Raw genomic sequence first — 18,220 nt, 5'->3', positions numbered from 1 at the left:
TGCATTAATTTTTTTCCTTCAAATTCGCTGCGTACTTCGTTCATGAGTAGAATTTATATGCAGCTCCTACCTAGGTAGGGCATCCATCCATGGATGGACCTCGGATGGTGAGAGGCTTATGTCATCAGGCGGTGAGCCTGTCACGGGACTGCATAGGAAAAAAGACATGCGGGGCCGCGGAGGAAAAACGATTTTTTGAGACGAACACGGTCATCTAAGAGAAGAGTGTGTTTTGTGCTTCTTTGAATTAAATCTCTCTCATTTTACTGTTTCACAGACCCCTACATCATGTCGACCAACTCCATCAAGCTCTTGACTGGCAACAGTCACCCGGAGCTTGCCAACCTAGTTGCTGACCGGTATGTGCAACCTACTAGGTCAAGACTGGGACAACCAGCTAATTATAGAGCTATGAATCAGGCTCGGAATTGAGTTGACCAAGATTATGGTCCTGCAATACTCCAACCAAGAGACCAGTGTCACAATCGGAGAGAGCGTCCGGGACGAAGATGGTACAGGCATCCCACCTTAATCGTGATATCAAGAACGCCCCACTCATATATATGATTTGTCGCAGTCTTCATTCTCCAATCGACGAAACCCAATGATATCAACGATGGACTCATGGAGCTCCTGATCATGATCAACGCTTGCAAGACCGCCTCAGCCCGCCGCATCACAGCCGTCATCCCCAACTTCCCCTATGCCCGCCAAGATAAGAAGGACAAGAGTCGTGCTCCGATCACCGCCAAGCTGATGGCGAACATGCTCCAGACCGCCGGCTGCAACCACGTCATTACCATGGACCTGCACGCCAGCCAGATCCAGGGCTTCTTCAACGTCCCTGTCGACAATCTGTACGCCGAGCCCAGCATGCTCAAGTATATCCGTGAGAACCTCGATGTCAGCAACTGTGTCATCGTCAGCCCGGATGCTGGCGGTGCCAAGCGGTGAGTTCTGCCTGTCTCGATACTACACATGTATCTATATACCGGGGTTAGTTCAAGGGCTAATTTGGATTGTTGTTAGTGCTACTGCCATTGCTGATCGCCTGGACTTGCAATTCGCGCTTATTCACAAGGAACGTGCCCGCCCCAATGAGGTCTCGCGCATGGTCCTTGTCGGTAATGTCAAGGACAAGGTCGCCATCATCGTCGACGATATGGCCGACACCTGCGGCACGCTCGCCAAGGCTGCCGAAACTGTCATGCAGCACGGTGCCACCGAAGTCAACGCCATCGTTGTACACGGTATTCTGTCTGGCAAGGCGATTGAGAACCTGAACGGTAGCTGCCTCAAGCGGTATGTACACCCCCGAATACCAGCGACGAGTCATTGCAATCTTGGATGATTTAGCTTTGGGGTTCCTTTTTACTAACTCTCTCCTCGCAGCATTATCGTCAGCAACACTGTCCCATTGGGCGACAAGCAAGAGCAGTGTGACAAGATCCATACGATCGATATCAGCCCTACATTGGCAGAGGCATGCCGTCGTACACACAACGGCGAGTCAGTTAGCTTCTTGTTCTCGCACACCGTGGGGTAAATCAGAGGCAGAAATGAATTATTACATCAAGACAGAGGATCAAATCTACCGGTTGTCCTAGTGATTACCTACGAGTGTGGTTTGCGCGAAACCGTGGAGTGAGCGGGAAACAAAAAAATACGATTTTTATGACCCTTTTTATTAGCCGGACGAGGATGTTAGTCCCCGGGTGTTTTATTATTATTTACTATGTTTTTCTTTGGAAAAAAGAGGCCAACGTTTAAATGTTGGCTCTATGCAGTTCTCTCTGGCGGAAGTTGGTTATCCTTGGCTGGGTTCGGTTGCATCGTGCATGTGTGTGCTCTTCATATGCAGAGTACTTGCTATTTGGTTTAAATTATTGCAGGGCTTGGAGGCCGTTTACAACATCCAATTAAACTTGGTGTTTTTTCTATTGATGAAGTGCTATTATGACTGTGTTGGCTTGGTTGTTTAAACTTTGATATATTGCTGTCATCCTACAACATATATATCAAAGATTATACATAGAAAAGAGGCTTTTCCCGCCTTTTTCTGCCGTTTAGCTAGCAAACCGAGAAGGGAAATATCTATAACAACAGACATCTAACGAGTCTGAGAAGACCACCAAAAAATACTTGACAAGGCCGACTATTCTTGTATAGATTCATAGTAGAACACATGGGATTTGGGCACTACTAGCCGCGTAGGTGGAGCGGAAACACGTCCGATAAGAGGTCCTTTTCATACCCCTGCTCCAAATACGTACTATTGAGCTCAAAGTGCAGTCATACACTTGAACAAACATAACTCCGAACGCCTTTCCATGCCCTTTGACCCTTATACAACACGTGACCGGTACCTAAACCGACCTCGGGAGAATTGTGCCTGGAAGCGGGGGAATTTAAGGTAATGGGATTATTGAACTAGTGTATGTATGTGACTTCATTCAAGTGGAGTAGACTGAGAGCCCACAATAGCCCACAAAGAGGGGGAGGACATAAAATCAAGGGGATATACAATAGACTACTCCATACCCAATATAACTACGCCTACTCCTTGAAAAAGCCTCGAGCAATTGACAGAACTGAGTATTGAAATTTGCATGCACTCCATTAAAAAAAAAAGGGTCATCAAAAAAAGGTAGGTTCAACACAGATATGCATGCGACTCCCAAGGCCCGAAATCACTGTAGCCAAACACAAGGGAGTATCAACCACTCAGCCTGCTTTGTACGTTTTGAAACCTGTTCCCCGTCTCTTTTCTTGTTCCCTTTTCTTTTTATCAGACATGTATCCTCCGCGCCCCTGAGAGTGATTCATTTTTTGTGAATTCCCCTCAAATCATCCCAGAGACGTGAAGCTCCTCCATTAAACCCCATCGCCGCAGAACGAAATCATAAAACCGCGGGTTTGGAAGTTTACTTCCGCATGGAGGAAGCTCTCCGCTTGCGGAGCTCATCACGCTTGGCCTTCTCCTCGTGGACACGGCCGGCAAGGAGCTTGGCGTAGTCGTTACTATGTAACCGTTAGTTCAGATGTTTTTCCAAAATCAAACCAATACACCCGTAGATCATTGATCAGAGCACGAGCATAGGAAAAAGAAGAGGGAATCTTACGCAGCATCACGGGCAGTCTCAGCACGGCGGCGCTTGATAGCAACGCGTTGGCGCTTGCGCTGGAGACGCTGGGGGGTAACCAGACGCTGGATCTTGGGGGCCTTGGTGTAATCCTTCTTGCCCTCCTTGGTGACGGTACGGCGGATGACGAACTTGCGGACGTCGTCCTTCTTGTCGAGACCGAAGAAGCGACGGATCTTGGTGGCACGCTTGGGGCCGAGACGCTTGGGGACAACGGTGTCGGTGAGACCGGGGAGCTCGCCCTCGCCCTGCTTGACGATGGACAGAGCAAGGACGGCAAGGTCCAGACCGGTGATGGCACCGCGGACGGACTTGCGCTTGCGCTCACCGGTGCGGCGGGGGCGGTAGCAGCTGTGGCCGTCGGCAAGGAGGAGACGGGTACGGGTGGGGAGGAGAACTGTAGAAATAATTCGATGAGTATCCTGCGGTTTGTTGGTTGTATCCCTGGGGATTGGATATAATTTTTTTTCTTGGTCATTCCCCAGGTTGTTGTGCGGCTGTGTACGTACCACCCTGCTTCATGGGGAAACCTGTAAATTAAAAATCGTCAGCATTGTGGTTCTCGTTGTGTGCGTTGGATTCCATTCTCCATCATCGAGTTGTTGTTCCGACACTAGGGATGGAAGAGGGATTGTATGCGTACCCTGCTTGTCGTTACCACCGGTAATCTTGAACACGTAACCGTTGAACTCATCACCGAGAGCATCGCCGGCAACCTAATCAAAAGAAATTCCAATTAGCCAGTCGTTCTCCATAGTCGTGTGTATGTGTATGTTGTTCATCGATTTGAATGTCGGACAGTCGGGGAAGGATGAAGGATAAGGGAGTGCTGACTTCGGTGCCCATGCGCTTCTCCATGAAGGGACGGAGCTTGCGCTCATCGTCGATCTCGATAATTTTCTGGGACCCATTGGCCGGGTAGGAGATGTTGAGCTTCATCTTGACGGAGGCGGCGCGGTCAAGACGGTAGCGCGGGTGTTGTCGATTTGTGAGATTGTCGTTGAAGGAGTCTGTATTGTGGATTTTTTTAGTTCGCCGGCTTAGCGAGGTGCAAGTCACGTGTCACGTGTGGGAAGTAGGGCTTGTGGCCCCCTAATGAGGTTTAGTGTGGTTTATAAGATCATGTGACTGGGTATCAGCACCCTGACATTTTATTTTCTTCGTTCATCAACTCAGTCATGTTCATAAAATGTTGTGGTGTGGGTGTCTACAGAGCGCTGAAACTCCAAAATAACTGTATTCTCGTCGATGAATATGCGATTCACCCCTGCCAACTATGCATCCAAGAGACCAAGAGACAACACATATCCAGGACCGCCAGCAACTACAGCTTTCCTTCCGCCTTGAATCAACACAGTGGTCTTTTTACTCAGACGTGAGACCTCCCAGTGCAACTTTCAAATATAACCGACCTAAAATCACCAACGGAATGATGAATGAATGTTTCGGATCATGATTCAGTCTCGACCGGCCGAACACCAACTTTTATATATCAAGACTGAGCACAGTCTCACAAAGCGACTCATTAACAGGCACCACAAGCCTCGTACGACAATTGCAAATTAGCAGCCTCCACTAACCATATTTGATCCTATATCCGACTTTTGGTGTCTACCATTCGCATGTCAGACCTTGCAAACGGCAGTGCATGGATCATTGAGCAGACAACCCCTGGATTTGTAAGACACTATATCATCCATGAGGGTATGGATAAGCTCTGTATGGATTCAGAAACCTGATCCGTTTGGCTCAAAATAATATCGGTGGCGTTCGAAGGTCGTACTCAAGATAACATTACGATGTGCTTTTTGGATGTCTTTCCCCTTCTCAGTGTTATAGCCAGAAAGATCAAAATGATTAGTTGGTCACTCCGCGTCGTACCTTTCCCCCATACTTTATTCTCCCTTATCCACCTATTTCCCAAATAGAAACATATTGTGTCTCACAGTACTCCGCCTAGAGATCTGCAGTATACAATGTCTTGGCACGTCCATAGTACCAAGAAACAATTTCGTATCAGACGGCAAATAGGCCAAACGAATGTCAAGTCCCTTCAGACAATGCGAAACAGAACTGGACGTGGTCTTGTATGCTGGGCTTTGTATGAGATGCAATTAAGTCTAGATTGGTCTCCACTATTCGGGACTGGAGAACGTGAATGAACAGGAGAACCCAAATATCACGCAGGCTTAGATACGGAAGAAAAGACTAGTTCAAGCAATTGTGGCCTAGTTAACTCCGTAAGTAAAAAGAAAATAAAATTGGTGACTCTGATTTACCCAGTTGGACGTGGCTCTCTCTCAGCTACGCGGCCAATCTACAGATGTGACGAATTCACATCTAACATACGGATTCTAACTGTGGTAGTGTCCATTTTTGTGTATTTTAGCTCTAGCTTATGATCTTGACAATTCTACCCTATTTCTATCTTCTTTCCATTTTCATGTAGCATTTCTAGAGAAACCCATCACATACCCGACCTTGCCGGTGTTTCTTGTCCGAGTGGAGGTTTCGTCTAATCGCCAACACATCTGACCATCGATTAGTTGTGTTCGGGGACTCATAGAGAGATAACCAATCTAACAAGGCATAGGGCAAGATATGGACGCACTGGCTTTGTTCAATGGTAAGATACCACCCGGAAGTTTAAACACGGCGAAACAGCCTTGGAGAAGCATCGTATCTCACTAAAACAACCTGAAACGCGATTAGTTCTTCTGCCACCAAGAGAGTCTAGCATAGACAGTAAATCCACCCCTAAAAGGCAAGAACATCGGCGCTGTGATCGACAACAAAGAACTCGATCTACTAGGCCGACTGTCTCAGACCCACCTCGCAGACTTCAAGTCCCAGATCCAGCAATGGCTAGACGCCGAGTTCAGCCGTGACGAAGGATCTTTTCGAGGAAGAGGTCCGGTCCAGCCAGGACCGCACGATCTCTGTCGTCTTTCCAGGTATCCATGGGATCTCTGGAACCTGATTACAAAGGACTACGACGCAGCAAGTAAATCGATTGAGCGGCGTATTGCAACGCTTATGGACCAGCTCGACACGTTGTCCGAGCTGTGAGGCACAACGGAGCTGAAACTCATTCTGACGCAGACGGTCGAGGTGACTTTCCTGCCTGGGTTTGAGTCCGCAAGTGATGAGTACAAGGATACGGTGCGGATCCTGGAAGAGTGGAATGGGAAGCTCCGCGAGGTGGCTAGGGAGTGGAGTCATAGCACTGTGTGTCTTCTTGATACTAATACTTTTATGATGGACCGCATTCGTGACTGGGCAGCTCTATGCGGGCATTGAGGAGGAGAATGGTTTAGGCAAGAACCTGGATCATGGGTGGGAAAATATTGAGGAGCCTTGTGTTGAGAGTGGGTTCCAGGTCATGATGTCAAAGGAGAAGAAACCGTGAGAGAATCCAGATAAGTATCTGTTCTGGTAAGTGGTTCCTTTTTTTTCTTCGCCATTCCTTACCATTTTCTATAAGAAACATGGGAGGAGAGGGATCGACAATTTAAATTCCTTTTTTTGCTGACTGTGACACTGTTGATTTCAGGAACGAAATGCATTTGGGTGCTTCAGCTCACCGGCTCATGGCTGCGGATATCTACCATGGGATTGATATTCTGTTGAATTCGAAGGGCGTGTCAGGGAAGCGCCACAACCGACGGGGGTTTGCAGCTTATGACATTGTCCAGATCAATGAGAAGCCATATTCTTCAGACAAACAACTCAAAAACGAGAAGGGAAAAAAAAGAAAAAGAAAAAAAGAACGGTGACAAATATGACGTCTCGCAAGTGCCCGGGAAGGGGTGTATAGCAATGATGTCGGTACCCGAGGATCAAACGCAGAGGACCCGACTATACTTGATGCGGGTGAGCAATGGCCAGGTTCCAGTGAGCTGGACAATCAAAGGGAGTGTGGATCTGGACCCTTGACTCTGAACTTCCCAAAGAAAGGGCACGGTAGTACCGATGTCAAACCATAGACTGGAACCTGCAGAAGAGTTATTGGAACCTGACGGGAAGATCCAGACATCTATTACCCGAGACAAGAGGGAAATAGGGGAGGAAAAGGGTGGTATTGTTCCAAGTGATAAGCAAGTGACTGTAACGCGTAGATCGAGAAAGATCGGCAATGAGATCATCCCAGATCCTGGCATGTGGGAGATAGCGTGATTTCAAATTATATCAATGGAATATGAATACCCATGAATTTTATGAATAGGAAAAAGATAATATAGATCAGTCTAGATGACAATGCCATGAGACAATCAAACTAAAAAGTCTAAACCTAGAAATTAATTGTTTCTTAACTTGTTAAACTCAAAATCCGCAGATTGTCTTTGCAGATTTCTTTTTGTCTAATTTGACGGGGAACCGATTTAGGAAATGCCCCGACCAATCAACGTCGATGACCCGTCCAGTGGACCCTCGTGGACCAGCTCGATCAAGCGGGTCGCCGCATCCGGAGACAAAGAAAACAATGACTCTAGTGCCTTGGCCCTGGAAATTAGGGAATTAGGGGGATTTTCATAGTTCCTTTTCTTTTTTAGTTGACACCTCGTTTTTCTTTTCTTTTTTCTTTTCTTTTTTTTTTTTTCTTGGTTAGGGTTAGTAATCTGAAGGGTACCGTGTCGTTAGAAGTATAACGGGTGAGATTTTTCAAGTCAATAGTCTATACAACAGTAGGAAATAAGTGAATGTATAACAAAGAAAAGCCACTTCCTATTATTTTATTTTTCGTTTTATTTTTCGTTTTATTTTTCGTTTTATTTTATTTTCTCGGTTGGCTCGGTCAGAATATTAAGGGCAATTTGGAGCTATTGTCAAAGAACTAGCCGCTAGACAGGGATTCCGGGGGGAAACCCAACCCAAGACAAAGAAAGCGCTTTTTAGGGCTTGTCCAAACGCCCATATACTTCGCTTTGTCCTAATCCCTGGTATTCCCCGGTCTTTCAATCATTTCTTATTGGGATTATTTCCCATTTTTCCTCCATTCGTGATTCATTTTCTTTGTTTCTCCCTTCTGGCCCCCTCTCTTTCTTTCTTGTTATTTCTTGGGGCCCAGTCGCCCCCAAACCTATTCTCACTTCTGCCTTCTCTTTCAAGGCTTATACTTTTTTCTTATACTTTTTTTTGACCTTACCCTTGTGACCATATTTCTTTGATTCATTCGCCTTCGAGCCCTTTCATTGAGAGAGGGGAAAAGTATTAAATAAATGTCTTACGATCGAGTTCTCCCCAACCCTGTTGCTCTACGCTATGAGTCTGCCCAAGTCACTCTGCCTAGCCCGAGCAATTTACTCGATCACAAAATCATGAACGAAGAATTGTCCAAGTCTGCCATGGCCATGAGACACCCTGTCGACGGTGGTCCAGTCGGGTCTTCGGTCAGATACTCTGATCCTCGATCAACGGGGGTACATCACACACATCAATATATCTCCCTAAATGGATTCAAAGAGGCACACAGGATGTCCTCAAATGGCTCCGTCAAGCCTGTCGGACCCATGATCTCGACCAAGGAATTGCCCTTGCGAGACAGATCAGATCGATCATCCTCCTCTTCAGCCAGCAGTACCAGTCCCATCAAATCACAGAAAGAGAGTGCCATGTTTTGCCTCTGTCAACCGGATCCGAAAATTCCCCGGCCTCGTAATGGTGAGTCGATACTGTCCGCACCGTCATTAGAGCTTGGCAAGTGCTTTTTCGATTGTTTCTTTTTTGGTCTTCATTAGCCAGATCTGGATCTTTCGAATACATGGACATATTGCTAATATTGTGCAAATCTAGCTTTCATTCTGTATCGTCAGCATTATCAGGCCATGGTGGTCGCTCATAATCCTGGCTTGGCCAATCCTGAGATCTCCAAGATTATTGGAGAACAGTGGCGGTCTCTTTCGGAGGATGACAAGAGTAAATGGAAGGCACTTGCAGAGGTAAGGCAGGCATCTCTGGCAATGTGATTTTCAAACGCTGACAATTTCACCAGGAGGAAAAAGCTCGGCATCAGCAGCAATACCCTGACTACCGCTACCAGCCTCGGCGGTATGGTCGGGATGGAAGCGCCCGGAATTCGGCCTCGGGTATTGGACACAACCCATCTGGTTCATCACACTGTAACAGATGTGGTGGTCGATTGATGAATGCACCCGCTTCCCCCATGACCCCGTTCACACCCAGCAGTGGGCCTGGGTATCGACCACCATCAAACTTCTCAGTATCATCACCACACCCAAATGCTATGCCGCCAAGAAGCGTCCAAGGCCGCGAGAAGGACCCCAATCCAGTACCAAAATCGGCAAAGATGGACCACGATCCCCGTTCTCGCCAAAGACACTGGGAGGAACCCGGTGGTCGATCTCCTGATAATAAACGCCGCCGAGTGTCCCACGGCTCATTCAAGCCAGCTTTACAACCCTCCTACCGGGACCGCAGTCCTAGCAGTGGCATTCCCAAGTCACCGCACCCGATGACCCCTTGGAGTGCTCGCCCTGATATGCCGCCGCGCCATCTCCCCATTCTTCAACCGCAACGGCCATATCAAAGTGTCCCGGGACAACCACACCCGGACCCCAGTCTGAAGCTACCGCCACTTCAGACCACAACACCGGTGATGACACCCATGACACCGTATCCACAAGAAGGATCCAGTGTCGAAGCAACAGTCATGACAATTCCCTTCCTCAACAAGATCAAAGTCCTCGCCAAAATCTCCCCACCCCTCCTCCCCTCATTCCGGGACGGCATCCCACCAGCCCGCGGCCCCGTCATCGCCGTGGACGGCCAAGACCCGGACCTCGTCCAAACAGCCGTCGAATACTTGAACAACCTCCTAAAAAAGGAAACAAAGTACCACGTCCGGGTCTTCGACGGACCAGAAATCAAAGCACCCCGCCTCACCTCCGCAGAAGCCGGGCAGATGGGCGACGCCACAGTCGACTACCTCAACACGATCTCCGCCTGGCACCGGATCTCCGACGAAGTCGTCGGTTTCGTGAAATCCACCTCAAGAGCCGGCTCCGTCGATGCCCGCTCCATAACAACAGACGAGGAAACCCCCGCCCCAAGCGTCTCCCCGCGCACCCTCATCCCCAAAACCGCAAACATGCACATCCACTCCCCAGCCCAGTCAAGCGAGAACGGCTCTGAGGCCAGCGTCATCACGGCAGGCAGCCAATACGGCGTGCCGATCGCGCTCGTCCCGCGCTACCAGCTCACCACGGCTGATGCATTCGCCTGCTCCACGCCCATCGGCGACTCCTACGCGCCGCTCGATCACTGGCAGTGGATGGCGTCGCTGTGGCGTGCGTGCGTGGGTCCTGATATCACGGTTTACATTCGTGAGTGCAGTAAGGAGGAGCTGGATCGCATGGGTGGGAATCCTGTTGAGGTGCGGCTGCAGGATGCGCGCACGGTTGTGCTGAGGAAGGTTGTTGGGCGGGATTTGGAGGAGAAGGCGCTTAAGCGGATGGGTTTTGAGATTGAGGACTTTTTGACTCAGTAAGATTAAGCTCAGACTCAGGCTAAAGCCTGCTTCTGGGGCTGGGCAGAGAATGTAATTCGGTGCATTGTTCAAGGATTCAAGGTTTCATTGGTTGGGGCGTGTGTGATAGAGTAGATAGTGGTAATTTGATGATGGCTCATCGTGCTTCTAATGAATACATAATATTAATAGTGAAAGCCGTGTAATTAGGTAAATATAACAATCGAGACGATGTAGAATGTATGTTATAATAAAAAAGAGGACGATGTCCGCTAACCCCGTGGGCGCTCGGACCCTCTTGATCCACCCCCAACCCGACAGTGCAGAGCCGCTTATCTAAGGCGGTCACCATTCTGCCAATATCTCTCCAGATTCCAAGGTTCCATCTCATGTTGTTTTTCTTGCAACCATTCACCATGTCAGAGCCAGGACAATGGGTCTCGGGCAGCTGGAGGAGAGCGCCAGTAGAGATCAACCATTTACCTTCGTGGCTTCCTCGACTTTCCGTGGCCCCATCCAGTCCTGAACCCGATATGAAATTTGAAGACCCGGAGGCGATGGATGAGCTTCTCAACCCTTTCATCCCAGTCCCAGAGGCAATGGATGAGCCTATCGATACTTTCATCTCAGAGGAGGCAAAGGAGTCTCTCGATCCAGAGGTGACAGATGGGCCTCTCGACCAACAGGTCGCAGATAAGCTTCTTGACCCCCACACACCAGAGGCAACAGATAAGTATATTGGTCACTATATCCCAGCTGGCGTCTTGGGCAAATCTTCATCCACGCCCCGCTACCCGGACTCCGACATAGCGCTGCTGGAAAAGCACAAATGGATCCGCACACGTACTCTTGGCGACAGCGACAATGTACAGATTTTCGTGCTACCAAACGCACCGCGGTCAAATGGCAAGGTTGTCAAAGCTCTCAAAGGCGTCATGTCCAAGATCGACAGCTCCCCTGAAGCATGGAACGGCTTGGTTGATGCCCATGCTGGTATTGCCAACACTCAACCCGATAACGAAGAAGAAGAATCCCTGTATTACATATACAATACGCTGCAAGAACCCAAACCAAACTTGGACCAAGTAACAGATCCGCACTCCTGGCGTGTCATGGAGGAATTGCTTAGCAATTCGGTTCGAGGTCTTAAAACAAAGCTTCATCCGTTTCAGTGCGAATCCGCTGCTGTGATGGTTCAGCGGGAGGTACAGCCGGGGCTGGCGCTTGATCCGAGATTCCAGCCTTGGCGGGGTCCGACTGGGTTGGAGTTTTATTATGACAAGGAATCTGGGAGCATTCTGAGGGACAAGATATTGTATCCCGAGGCCTGTGGAGGTAGGCACTTATATATTTGACGCTGATTTTCTCAGTGATTGTTGGGCTGTGGATATCTTAGTGAACTATACTGACTATTACTAGGGATTTTGGCAGAGTCCATGGGATGCGGGAAAACCCTCATCAGTCTTGCTGTGATATTGGCTACGCGGGGACATTTCCCCAAAATCCCGGTGGAGTATCAAACACTCGATAACCTCATCAGGAACAAGACTGGAACATTAACGGAAATGGCTGCTACTGCTATTGGTCGCTTTTCCCTGCCCTGGAAGGACTACTTTGACCGGATACTGAAAGATGAAGGGAAAGATCATAGTAATTGTAGGAAGGCTTGTGTGGCCCACGGTGCTTCCTACATGATACCGGCTCAAAACCCTCGCCAAAGAGATGTCTCATTGCACGGCCGGTCGGCCAAGCAAATTCGTCTTTGCTCTGGTACACTCGTTATTGTCCCGGAAAACTTGGTGGACCACTGGGAACGTGAGATCGCTACTCACACTAGTGATCTGAAAGTCCTAGTTCTGCAAAATAAGGACAAAACACCATCAACGGATGAACTAATGGACTTTGACATTGTGCTGTTCTCCAAAACCCGATTTACGCAAGAAGTTCCAAAAGGAGTAAAAGTTGGGCTGCAGCCGAATTCTTCAATCCTCAATCTTCACTGGTTGCGAGTTATTGTCGATGAAGGGCACGACGTTGCCGCTGAAAAAACGAACATGGTCGACTTGCTAAAAGAGCGGCTGCAATTTGAGCGCCGCTGGATCATTTCGGGGACTCCTCTCTCCGAATTGTATGGAGTGGAACTTAGCATTGCTTCACAGGAAGTGGACACAGACTATACTGAATCGTCACACGACGATCAGTTGCAAAAACGCAAAAAGGCGGGCAATGCCATTAACCATGAAATCAAAGATTTAAAGAAGTTGAGCTACATGGTTCATGATTTCTTCGATCTAAAGCCTTGGTCCAACAATCATAGGGATTGGCCACTTTACACAAAAATAGTGGGTGAAGATGGAATGCCTCGAAAATCCCCATCTTTACGTGCGACTCTCCAGAGTCTTGTTGTGCGACACCGGTACGAAACGGTCAGAAAAGAGATCACTCTTCCACCGCTGTATAACAAGGTGGTTTACCTTGGGCCGACCTTCTACGACCGGCTGTATATCAACATGTTCCTTTTCACACTCGCAGTCAACGCCATTACATCTGAACGTGAAGGTCCTGATTATATGTTTCATGACAAAAACAAAACCAAACTCACTGAATTGATAAAAAACTTACGCCTGGCTGGATTTTGGTGGGCTGGCGCCGATAACGATGTCCAAAATACTGTCGACATTGCTCTGGAATATCTGGAGGAAAACCAAGAGAAGATGACAGTGGCGGATTTCAACCAATTGAAACATGGAATCCAGATCGCACGAAAGGCAATGGGTTCTCCTGGTTGGAATGGGTTCAAAAAGATGCATGAGCTTGGAGTCTTTGTTCGGCATTTCCCAGAGCATGCTCGTAATATGTGGGCCCTTGATCCCACAGGTGCCGACCACGAGTCCCTGCTCATGGGTATGACCCAGGCACGTCGCGCGCAACAATTTGTGATGAACCATCTCCGCACCTCTGATCCCGCCGAAGGTCTCGCAGGAGAGGGTATCAAAGTTCGTCGGGAGCTGATTAAACACAGCCAGACAGCTGTTCTTGCTCACAGTGGGGCCCCCGAGTTGGCTAATCCTCCAGTAGACCAATCAAACCCGAAGAGAAAAAGGAATCAGCCACAAACTTTTAAGAAGAATGTCTTCCGGACTCTCCCAGAGACTTCGCCCTTGACGCAAACGAAGCTGGAAGGAGTAACATCAGCCAAGCTTCGGTACTTGTTGGAGCAAGTGCTGAAGTTCCAGAAGACCGACAAAATCATCATCTTCTATGAACACGACAACGTCGCTTCCTGGGTCGAGCAAGGCCTGGAGCTACTAGCAGTCAACTTCCGCACCTACGCCAGTTACAAGAGCATGGGATTAAAACTCAGAACCAAGCATCTGAACCAATTCCGCCAAATCGAAGATGTCCGCGTTCTGCTGATGGACGTCGGACAAGCCTCGCACGGCCTCCACATCCCACAAGCCTCACGGATGTACATCGTCAACCCAATTTGGGAACGTAATGTCGAAAGCCAAGCCATCAAACGAGCCCACAGAATCGGCCAAACAAGACCAGTCTACGTCGAAACTCTCGTCCTAGGCGACACCCTCGAACACCGGATGCTCAACCGCAGCAAAAATATGACCGCTGAAGAGACGAAGCTTGCAGGAGATAACCCGCTCAAAGATAGTACCATGAGCGAGATAATTAAGAACGAGCCATTCCTTCCCATGCCCGACGAGGCTTCGGCCGGCATGGCTCCGCTGGCACATCCGCTCGGGCTATTTGATCGGCATAAATTGCCGATTCCAGATAGCGAGGCGGTCCCTACGCGTGGGCCATCGCGGCAGAAGGCACAGCGGGGACAGCAGCCGGTTCGGGAGTCCGATGCCGATTCCGATTCGACTGGTGTTCAGGGGCGACCGGCCAAGCGGCCACGGATTGGCTTTGCGGAGCATGACCAGATCATGGGTGGGGGTTCTGTGGCTGCGGTTCCTGCGCCGCTGCAGTCTGTGCCTGCGTCGAATTCAGCGTCTGGGACAGGCGTCCCTGTGTCTGGGCCTTCGCGGACTGGCTTTGCAGAGCATGTGGCGGTTATTGGGGATAGTGTTGGAGCATCCGGAGCATCTGGTTCAGTGCAATTCATGCCGATGCACTCTGTGCCAGGTTTGCCTGGGCACGGTGTTACGCCACGAGTCTCATTGTTCGGGCCGTTCAAGCCATAAGATATTTGTACGATTTTACGTTCTAGCGCCATTTTAGATTTTCTTACCATGATGGATACCCATATTGAAACTTGTTAACTTATTCAAGTCAAGAGAGAAAGAATTACTTCATACACCAAGTATACATGTGGCAACATAAGATGAAGTAAACTAAGTTTTAAAGCGTGTGATTCCTCGAAAGATGATAAAAATGTCACATTGGAGATAGCTACCCACCAACTGCTGCTAATAATATGAGTATTAGTACTAGCCATATATGTAATAGTGACCCTGGAATTGGCCCAAGATAATCATACGCTATATGTAAGAATACACCGACTTGTTTTCAAATGTTATTTTTAGATGTATACAAAGCATCCATACAACATAGATGCCCAGGTGGGTCTATGAGGTTAACGATAAGAGATAAGCCGTTTCTTACAATCGCACCCCTCACTCGGCGCTTGGAAAGCGTCAATTCTCCAATTCCTCCCAAATTACCAGGAAGAAGAAATGAGCAAGCCAGTACAAGAGAAAGCCGTATTAATAGGGATCTCCGGGCCCTCAAGCAGCGGCAAGACGACCCTCGCGCGGTTACTGCAGCGTGTATTCTGCGGGGTGAATCTTAAGCCCAAGGACTCACGTCTAAACACGTTCATAATCCACGAAGATGATTTCTATTTCCCGGACGATAAGTGCGTATACCTTCCAAGGTTATTACCTCAGCCCCCATACATATACCCCGTCTCAAGTGAAACAGACCATCCTCCATTAACCCCAACACCAAACTCCAACCCAAATCCCATACTGACACACCCCAGAATCCCCTACACAACAACCGCCTCCGGCGAACAAATCCAAGACTGGGACACAGCCTCCGCAATCGATATCCCCTTCCTCTCGCAAGCACTGCACTACGTGCGCGAAAACGGAACACTCCCGCCGCGGCTACGGAGCAAGGAAGACCAAAACGACGCGACAGATTCCGGGGTGTCGGACGAGATCGTGCAGGAGTTGAGAAGTCTTGTTAGTTCTCGGTTGCAGGACGAAGCAGCAAGAAAAAACACCGAGAACCCGACCATTGCATTCCTAGAGGGATTTTTGCTATTTGCGCCTCCCGAGCAAGAACAGCACGCGCTCCGCTCCGTTCATGACGCTATACATCTTCCTCTTTTCCTGCCTGCGGCATATGAGCTTGTTAAGGCTAGACGCGAGGGGAGGAGTGGATATGTGACTGTTGGGCCGGCGCCGGAACCGCCAGTGCAGACATCTGAAAATGGGGGAGATGGTGGGGATGGAAAGACGGGGACGGATATTGATCTTGATGCTGAGGATGATCGTCCACCGCAGAATTTCTGGGTCGATCCGCCTGGGTATGTGGATGATGTTGTCTGGCCACGGTATGTGACGGATCATGCTTGGCTATTGATTGCCGAGGATGGAGACGAGGATAAGAAGGACGGGAGCCAGGCTCTGGCGGAGGCTGATCTTGTTCGGAGGATTGGGGATGGGACTAGGGCTAGGACTGATGTTGGGGTTGAGGTTGCACCGGGCTGTGGGAGTGCAGGGATGGATGTTGTTTTGAAGTGGGCGGTTGAGTTGATTCTGGGATATTATTTGGATCGGACGTAGGTATAGTACAATATGCATGATCTAAATGGTACAGTATACAAGTGCGTATTTAGTGGCTTAAGCAATAGACTTGTGTCTTTTTTTTTGCTATCTGCTAACTGTAGCGATGGCTGCGCCTGCTTCTGCAATCCACTTCCCGGTATTCCCTTTCGTAACGATACTTTTGAAGCCATCCCCATCGTTAAAGAAGATTCACTCCCGCAAAATTGGTCCTCGCCATCCGGCAAGACAGTCGATGCGGTCCCTCAAAGGCGTGGGAGTAGGAGAGGAGGTGATGCCGTCATTCGGGAGGTAGTGATAATTGGAGGGTCCGAATGGAACCATGATTCGACAATATCATGGTAGATTTCGATGGTCTGCAGCACAGGAGAAGTGAAGGTAATAGTATCTTCAGTTCGCTCGGACACGGTGAGGTTAGGACTGATCCTTTGAAGGGCTTCGGTAACGAGGGTAACAAATTCCTCGGGGGCAGGGTTCCGAGCAAATACTAGAAAGATGACGGCCATTATGAGTAGAAGGACGTTCTTAAGAAGGCTTGATAGTTGATAATAGAGGTTTTAGAAATTGGAGGTAATCAGCTTAGAAGGATATCATACAGATCTAGTAAACAAGTATTTGCGAATATACACTCCTTTATATACATATGTATCTATAACTTATGTATTTAACCTTGGAATTCAATTAATGCATCCATGGATACAAAAGTAATGATAGCGCATTGTTGCCTGATAACTTTCTATATACACTTTCCTAATTGGGTACCGCTCTGGTGCCGGTCAAAGTAATTCTTACCTAGGTACCTAGGTAGTCAACCACTACTTAACGATTTCAGGGATGTTTTTCAATGCCAGTCATATAACGGTCATGAGATGGTACTGTGTGGGAAGGCAAAACTTTTTATTCCTAAATGCTTGTCAAGGATGCCCAAGACACCCGTTATATAGGCTATCTCCATCCCAAGTTTCTCAATCAATTTTGTTGACTAAAGATATAAAGCCAGGCAGATATTTCGTTCCATCCACTCTCTCAATTCATAGTCCGCCTAACAGACATTGTCCCCAATAACGACCGAAAAGTCACCGGCACTATCAACTCCAAGAAACCGAGCCACCATTCACGCTGGTAACCGCATCGCCAGAGCACTCTCTATTTCCCCAAAGGCACAACTTGAACTGTCCCGCTTCGTTGAACGAGAACTGGTTATACCCCCTGGCATCAATAGGCGTGCAACCCTTCAAACCACGCCTCCCGGTATTGCCCTGGCCGCGGCAGGACTGATATTGGAGTTGAGGCTGCACCGGGCTGTGGGAGTGTTTGGAGGTGGGCTGTTGATTTGATTTTGGGGTATAATCTGATTTAGCTCAAGGTCAGGCTTCAGAAAGGAAAATCGAGGGATTGATGGGAATGGGATGTGAGTGGACTGCCTCAACTGGCCCAATTCGAGTCTAGTCATCTCTACTTCTGAACACCCCCGGGCTAGGGAATGGAATGCATGACTTCCGTCTTCCAAATGACATAGCTTGAATCGGACGTAGTTATATAGTCACTCCGCAAAAGTTTCCGTGAAGCCCAGTCTTAGGCTAAACACCATAGTAAATGCAATAAAGTACAACTCGATATCTCAACAACCATGTTTTAATTTGATTTCAATATTTGTCGATAGCTATTGATAAGGCTCATTAACAGTATATATCAATTTTGAGGAAATCGAAAAGCTTTATTATCACGGCATCGAGAATTACGTTGCTGTGAGCCAGAAGTATATATTTGAGTCTGTA

General features: G+C 48.4%; 7 protein-coding genes across 7 annotated transcripts; 5 read left to right on the top strand and 2 right to left on the bottom strand.

Annotated features, from left to right (window-relative positions):
* Nucleotides 1–288: 288 nt before the first annotated feature.
* Nucleotides 289–1,546, top strand: N7471_000740 (ribose-phosphate diphosphokinase; the record flags this gene model as incomplete). The annotated part of the gene is made up of 5 exons (XM_057273461.1): nt 289–359; nt 421–512; nt 578–950; nt 1,030–1,302; nt 1,393–1,546. The coding sequence occupies 5 exons, from the start codon at nt 289–291 to the stop codon at nt 1,544–1,546; spliced, it is 963 nt and encodes a 320-aa protein (XP_057141640.1).
* Nucleotides 1,547–2,924: 1,378 nt separating this feature from the next.
* N7471_000739 (40S ribosomal protein eS6) lies at nt 2,925–4,082 on the bottom strand (the record flags this gene model as incomplete). Its single annotated transcript, XM_057273460.1, has 5 exons — nt 2,925–3,021; nt 3,123–3,540; nt 3,653–3,673; nt 3,787–3,859; nt 3,978–4,082. The coding sequence occupies 5 exons, from the start codon at nt 4,080–4,082 to the stop codon at nt 2,925–2,927; spliced, it is 714 nt and encodes a 237-aa protein (XP_057141639.1).
* A 1,662-nt stretch (nt 4,083–5,744) lies between these two features.
* N7471_000738 (uncharacterized protein) lies at nt 5,745–7,079 on the top strand (the record flags this gene model as incomplete). The annotated part of the gene is made up of 6 exons (XM_057273459.1): nt 5,745–5,769; nt 5,908–6,208; nt 6,287–6,371; nt 6,427–6,548; nt 6,697–6,786; nt 6,839–7,079. The coding sequence occupies 6 exons, from the start codon at nt 5,745–5,747 to the stop codon at nt 7,077–7,079; spliced, it is 864 nt and encodes a 287-aa protein (XP_057141638.1).
* A 1,283-nt stretch (nt 7,080–8,362) lies between these two features.
* On the top strand, nt 8,363–10,650 carry N7471_000737 (putative HMG box transcriptional regulator; the record flags this gene model as incomplete). The annotated part of the gene is made up of 3 exons (XM_057273458.1): nt 8,363–8,804; nt 8,937–9,082; nt 9,136–10,650. The coding sequence occupies 3 exons, from the start codon at nt 8,363–8,365 to the stop codon at nt 10,648–10,650; spliced, it is 2,103 nt and encodes a 700-aa protein (XP_057141637.1).
* Nucleotides 10,651–11,045: 395 nt separating this feature from the next.
* N7471_000736 (uncharacterized protein) lies at nt 11,046–14,831 on the top strand (the record flags this gene model as incomplete). The annotated part of the gene is made up of 2 exons (XM_057273457.1): nt 11,046–11,964; nt 12,049–14,831. The coding sequence occupies 2 exons, from the start codon at nt 11,046–11,048 to the stop codon at nt 14,829–14,831; spliced, it is 3,702 nt and encodes a 1,233-aa protein (XP_057141636.1).
* A 475-nt stretch (nt 14,832–15,306) lies between these two features.
* N7471_000735 (ribosylnicotinamide kinase) lies at nt 15,307–16,528 on the top strand. Its single transcript, XM_057273456.1, has 2 exons — nt 15,307–15,505; nt 15,632–16,528. Exons 1-2 carry the CDS (start codon nt 15,324–15,326, stop codon nt 16,440–16,442), a joined length of 993 nt encoding a protein of 330 aa, XP_057141635.1. The 5' UTR covers nt 15,307–15,323; the 3' UTR covers nt 16,443–16,528.
* Nucleotides 16,529–16,687: 159 nt separating this feature from the next.
* On the bottom strand, nt 16,688–16,948 carry N7471_000734 (uncharacterized protein; the record flags this gene model as incomplete). The annotated part of the gene is made up of 1 exon (XM_057273455.1): nt 16,688–16,948. One exon carries the CDS (start codon nt 16,946–16,948, stop codon nt 16,688–16,690), a length of 261 nt encoding a protein of 86 aa, XP_057141634.1.
* Nucleotides 16,949–18,220: the final 1,272 nt, after the last annotated feature.

Source organism: Penicillium samsonianum (genome assembly GCF_028829775.1).
Source record: "Penicillium samsonianum strain IBT 33392 chromosome Unknown utg000001l_segment0_segment0, whole genome shotgun sequence".
Classification (NCBI taxonomy): domain Eukaryota; kingdom Fungi; phylum Ascomycota; class Eurotiomycetes; order Eurotiales; family Aspergillaceae; genus Penicillium; species Penicillium samsonianum.
Note: the sequence above shows the minus strand (reverse complement) of the source record. Positions and strands in the feature narration are given on the sequence as shown.

Excerpts from the sequence above, each read along its gene's own strand:
- N7471_000735 (XM_057273456.1), top strand. The coding sequence starts at position 15,324 with ATGAGCAAGCCAGTACAAGAGAAAGCCGTATTAATAGGGATCTCCGGG. Across the intron at positions 15,506-15,631 it reads TTCTATTTCCCGGACGATAA|AATCCCCTACACAACAACCG; the intron begins GTGCGTATACCT and ends GACACACCCCAG.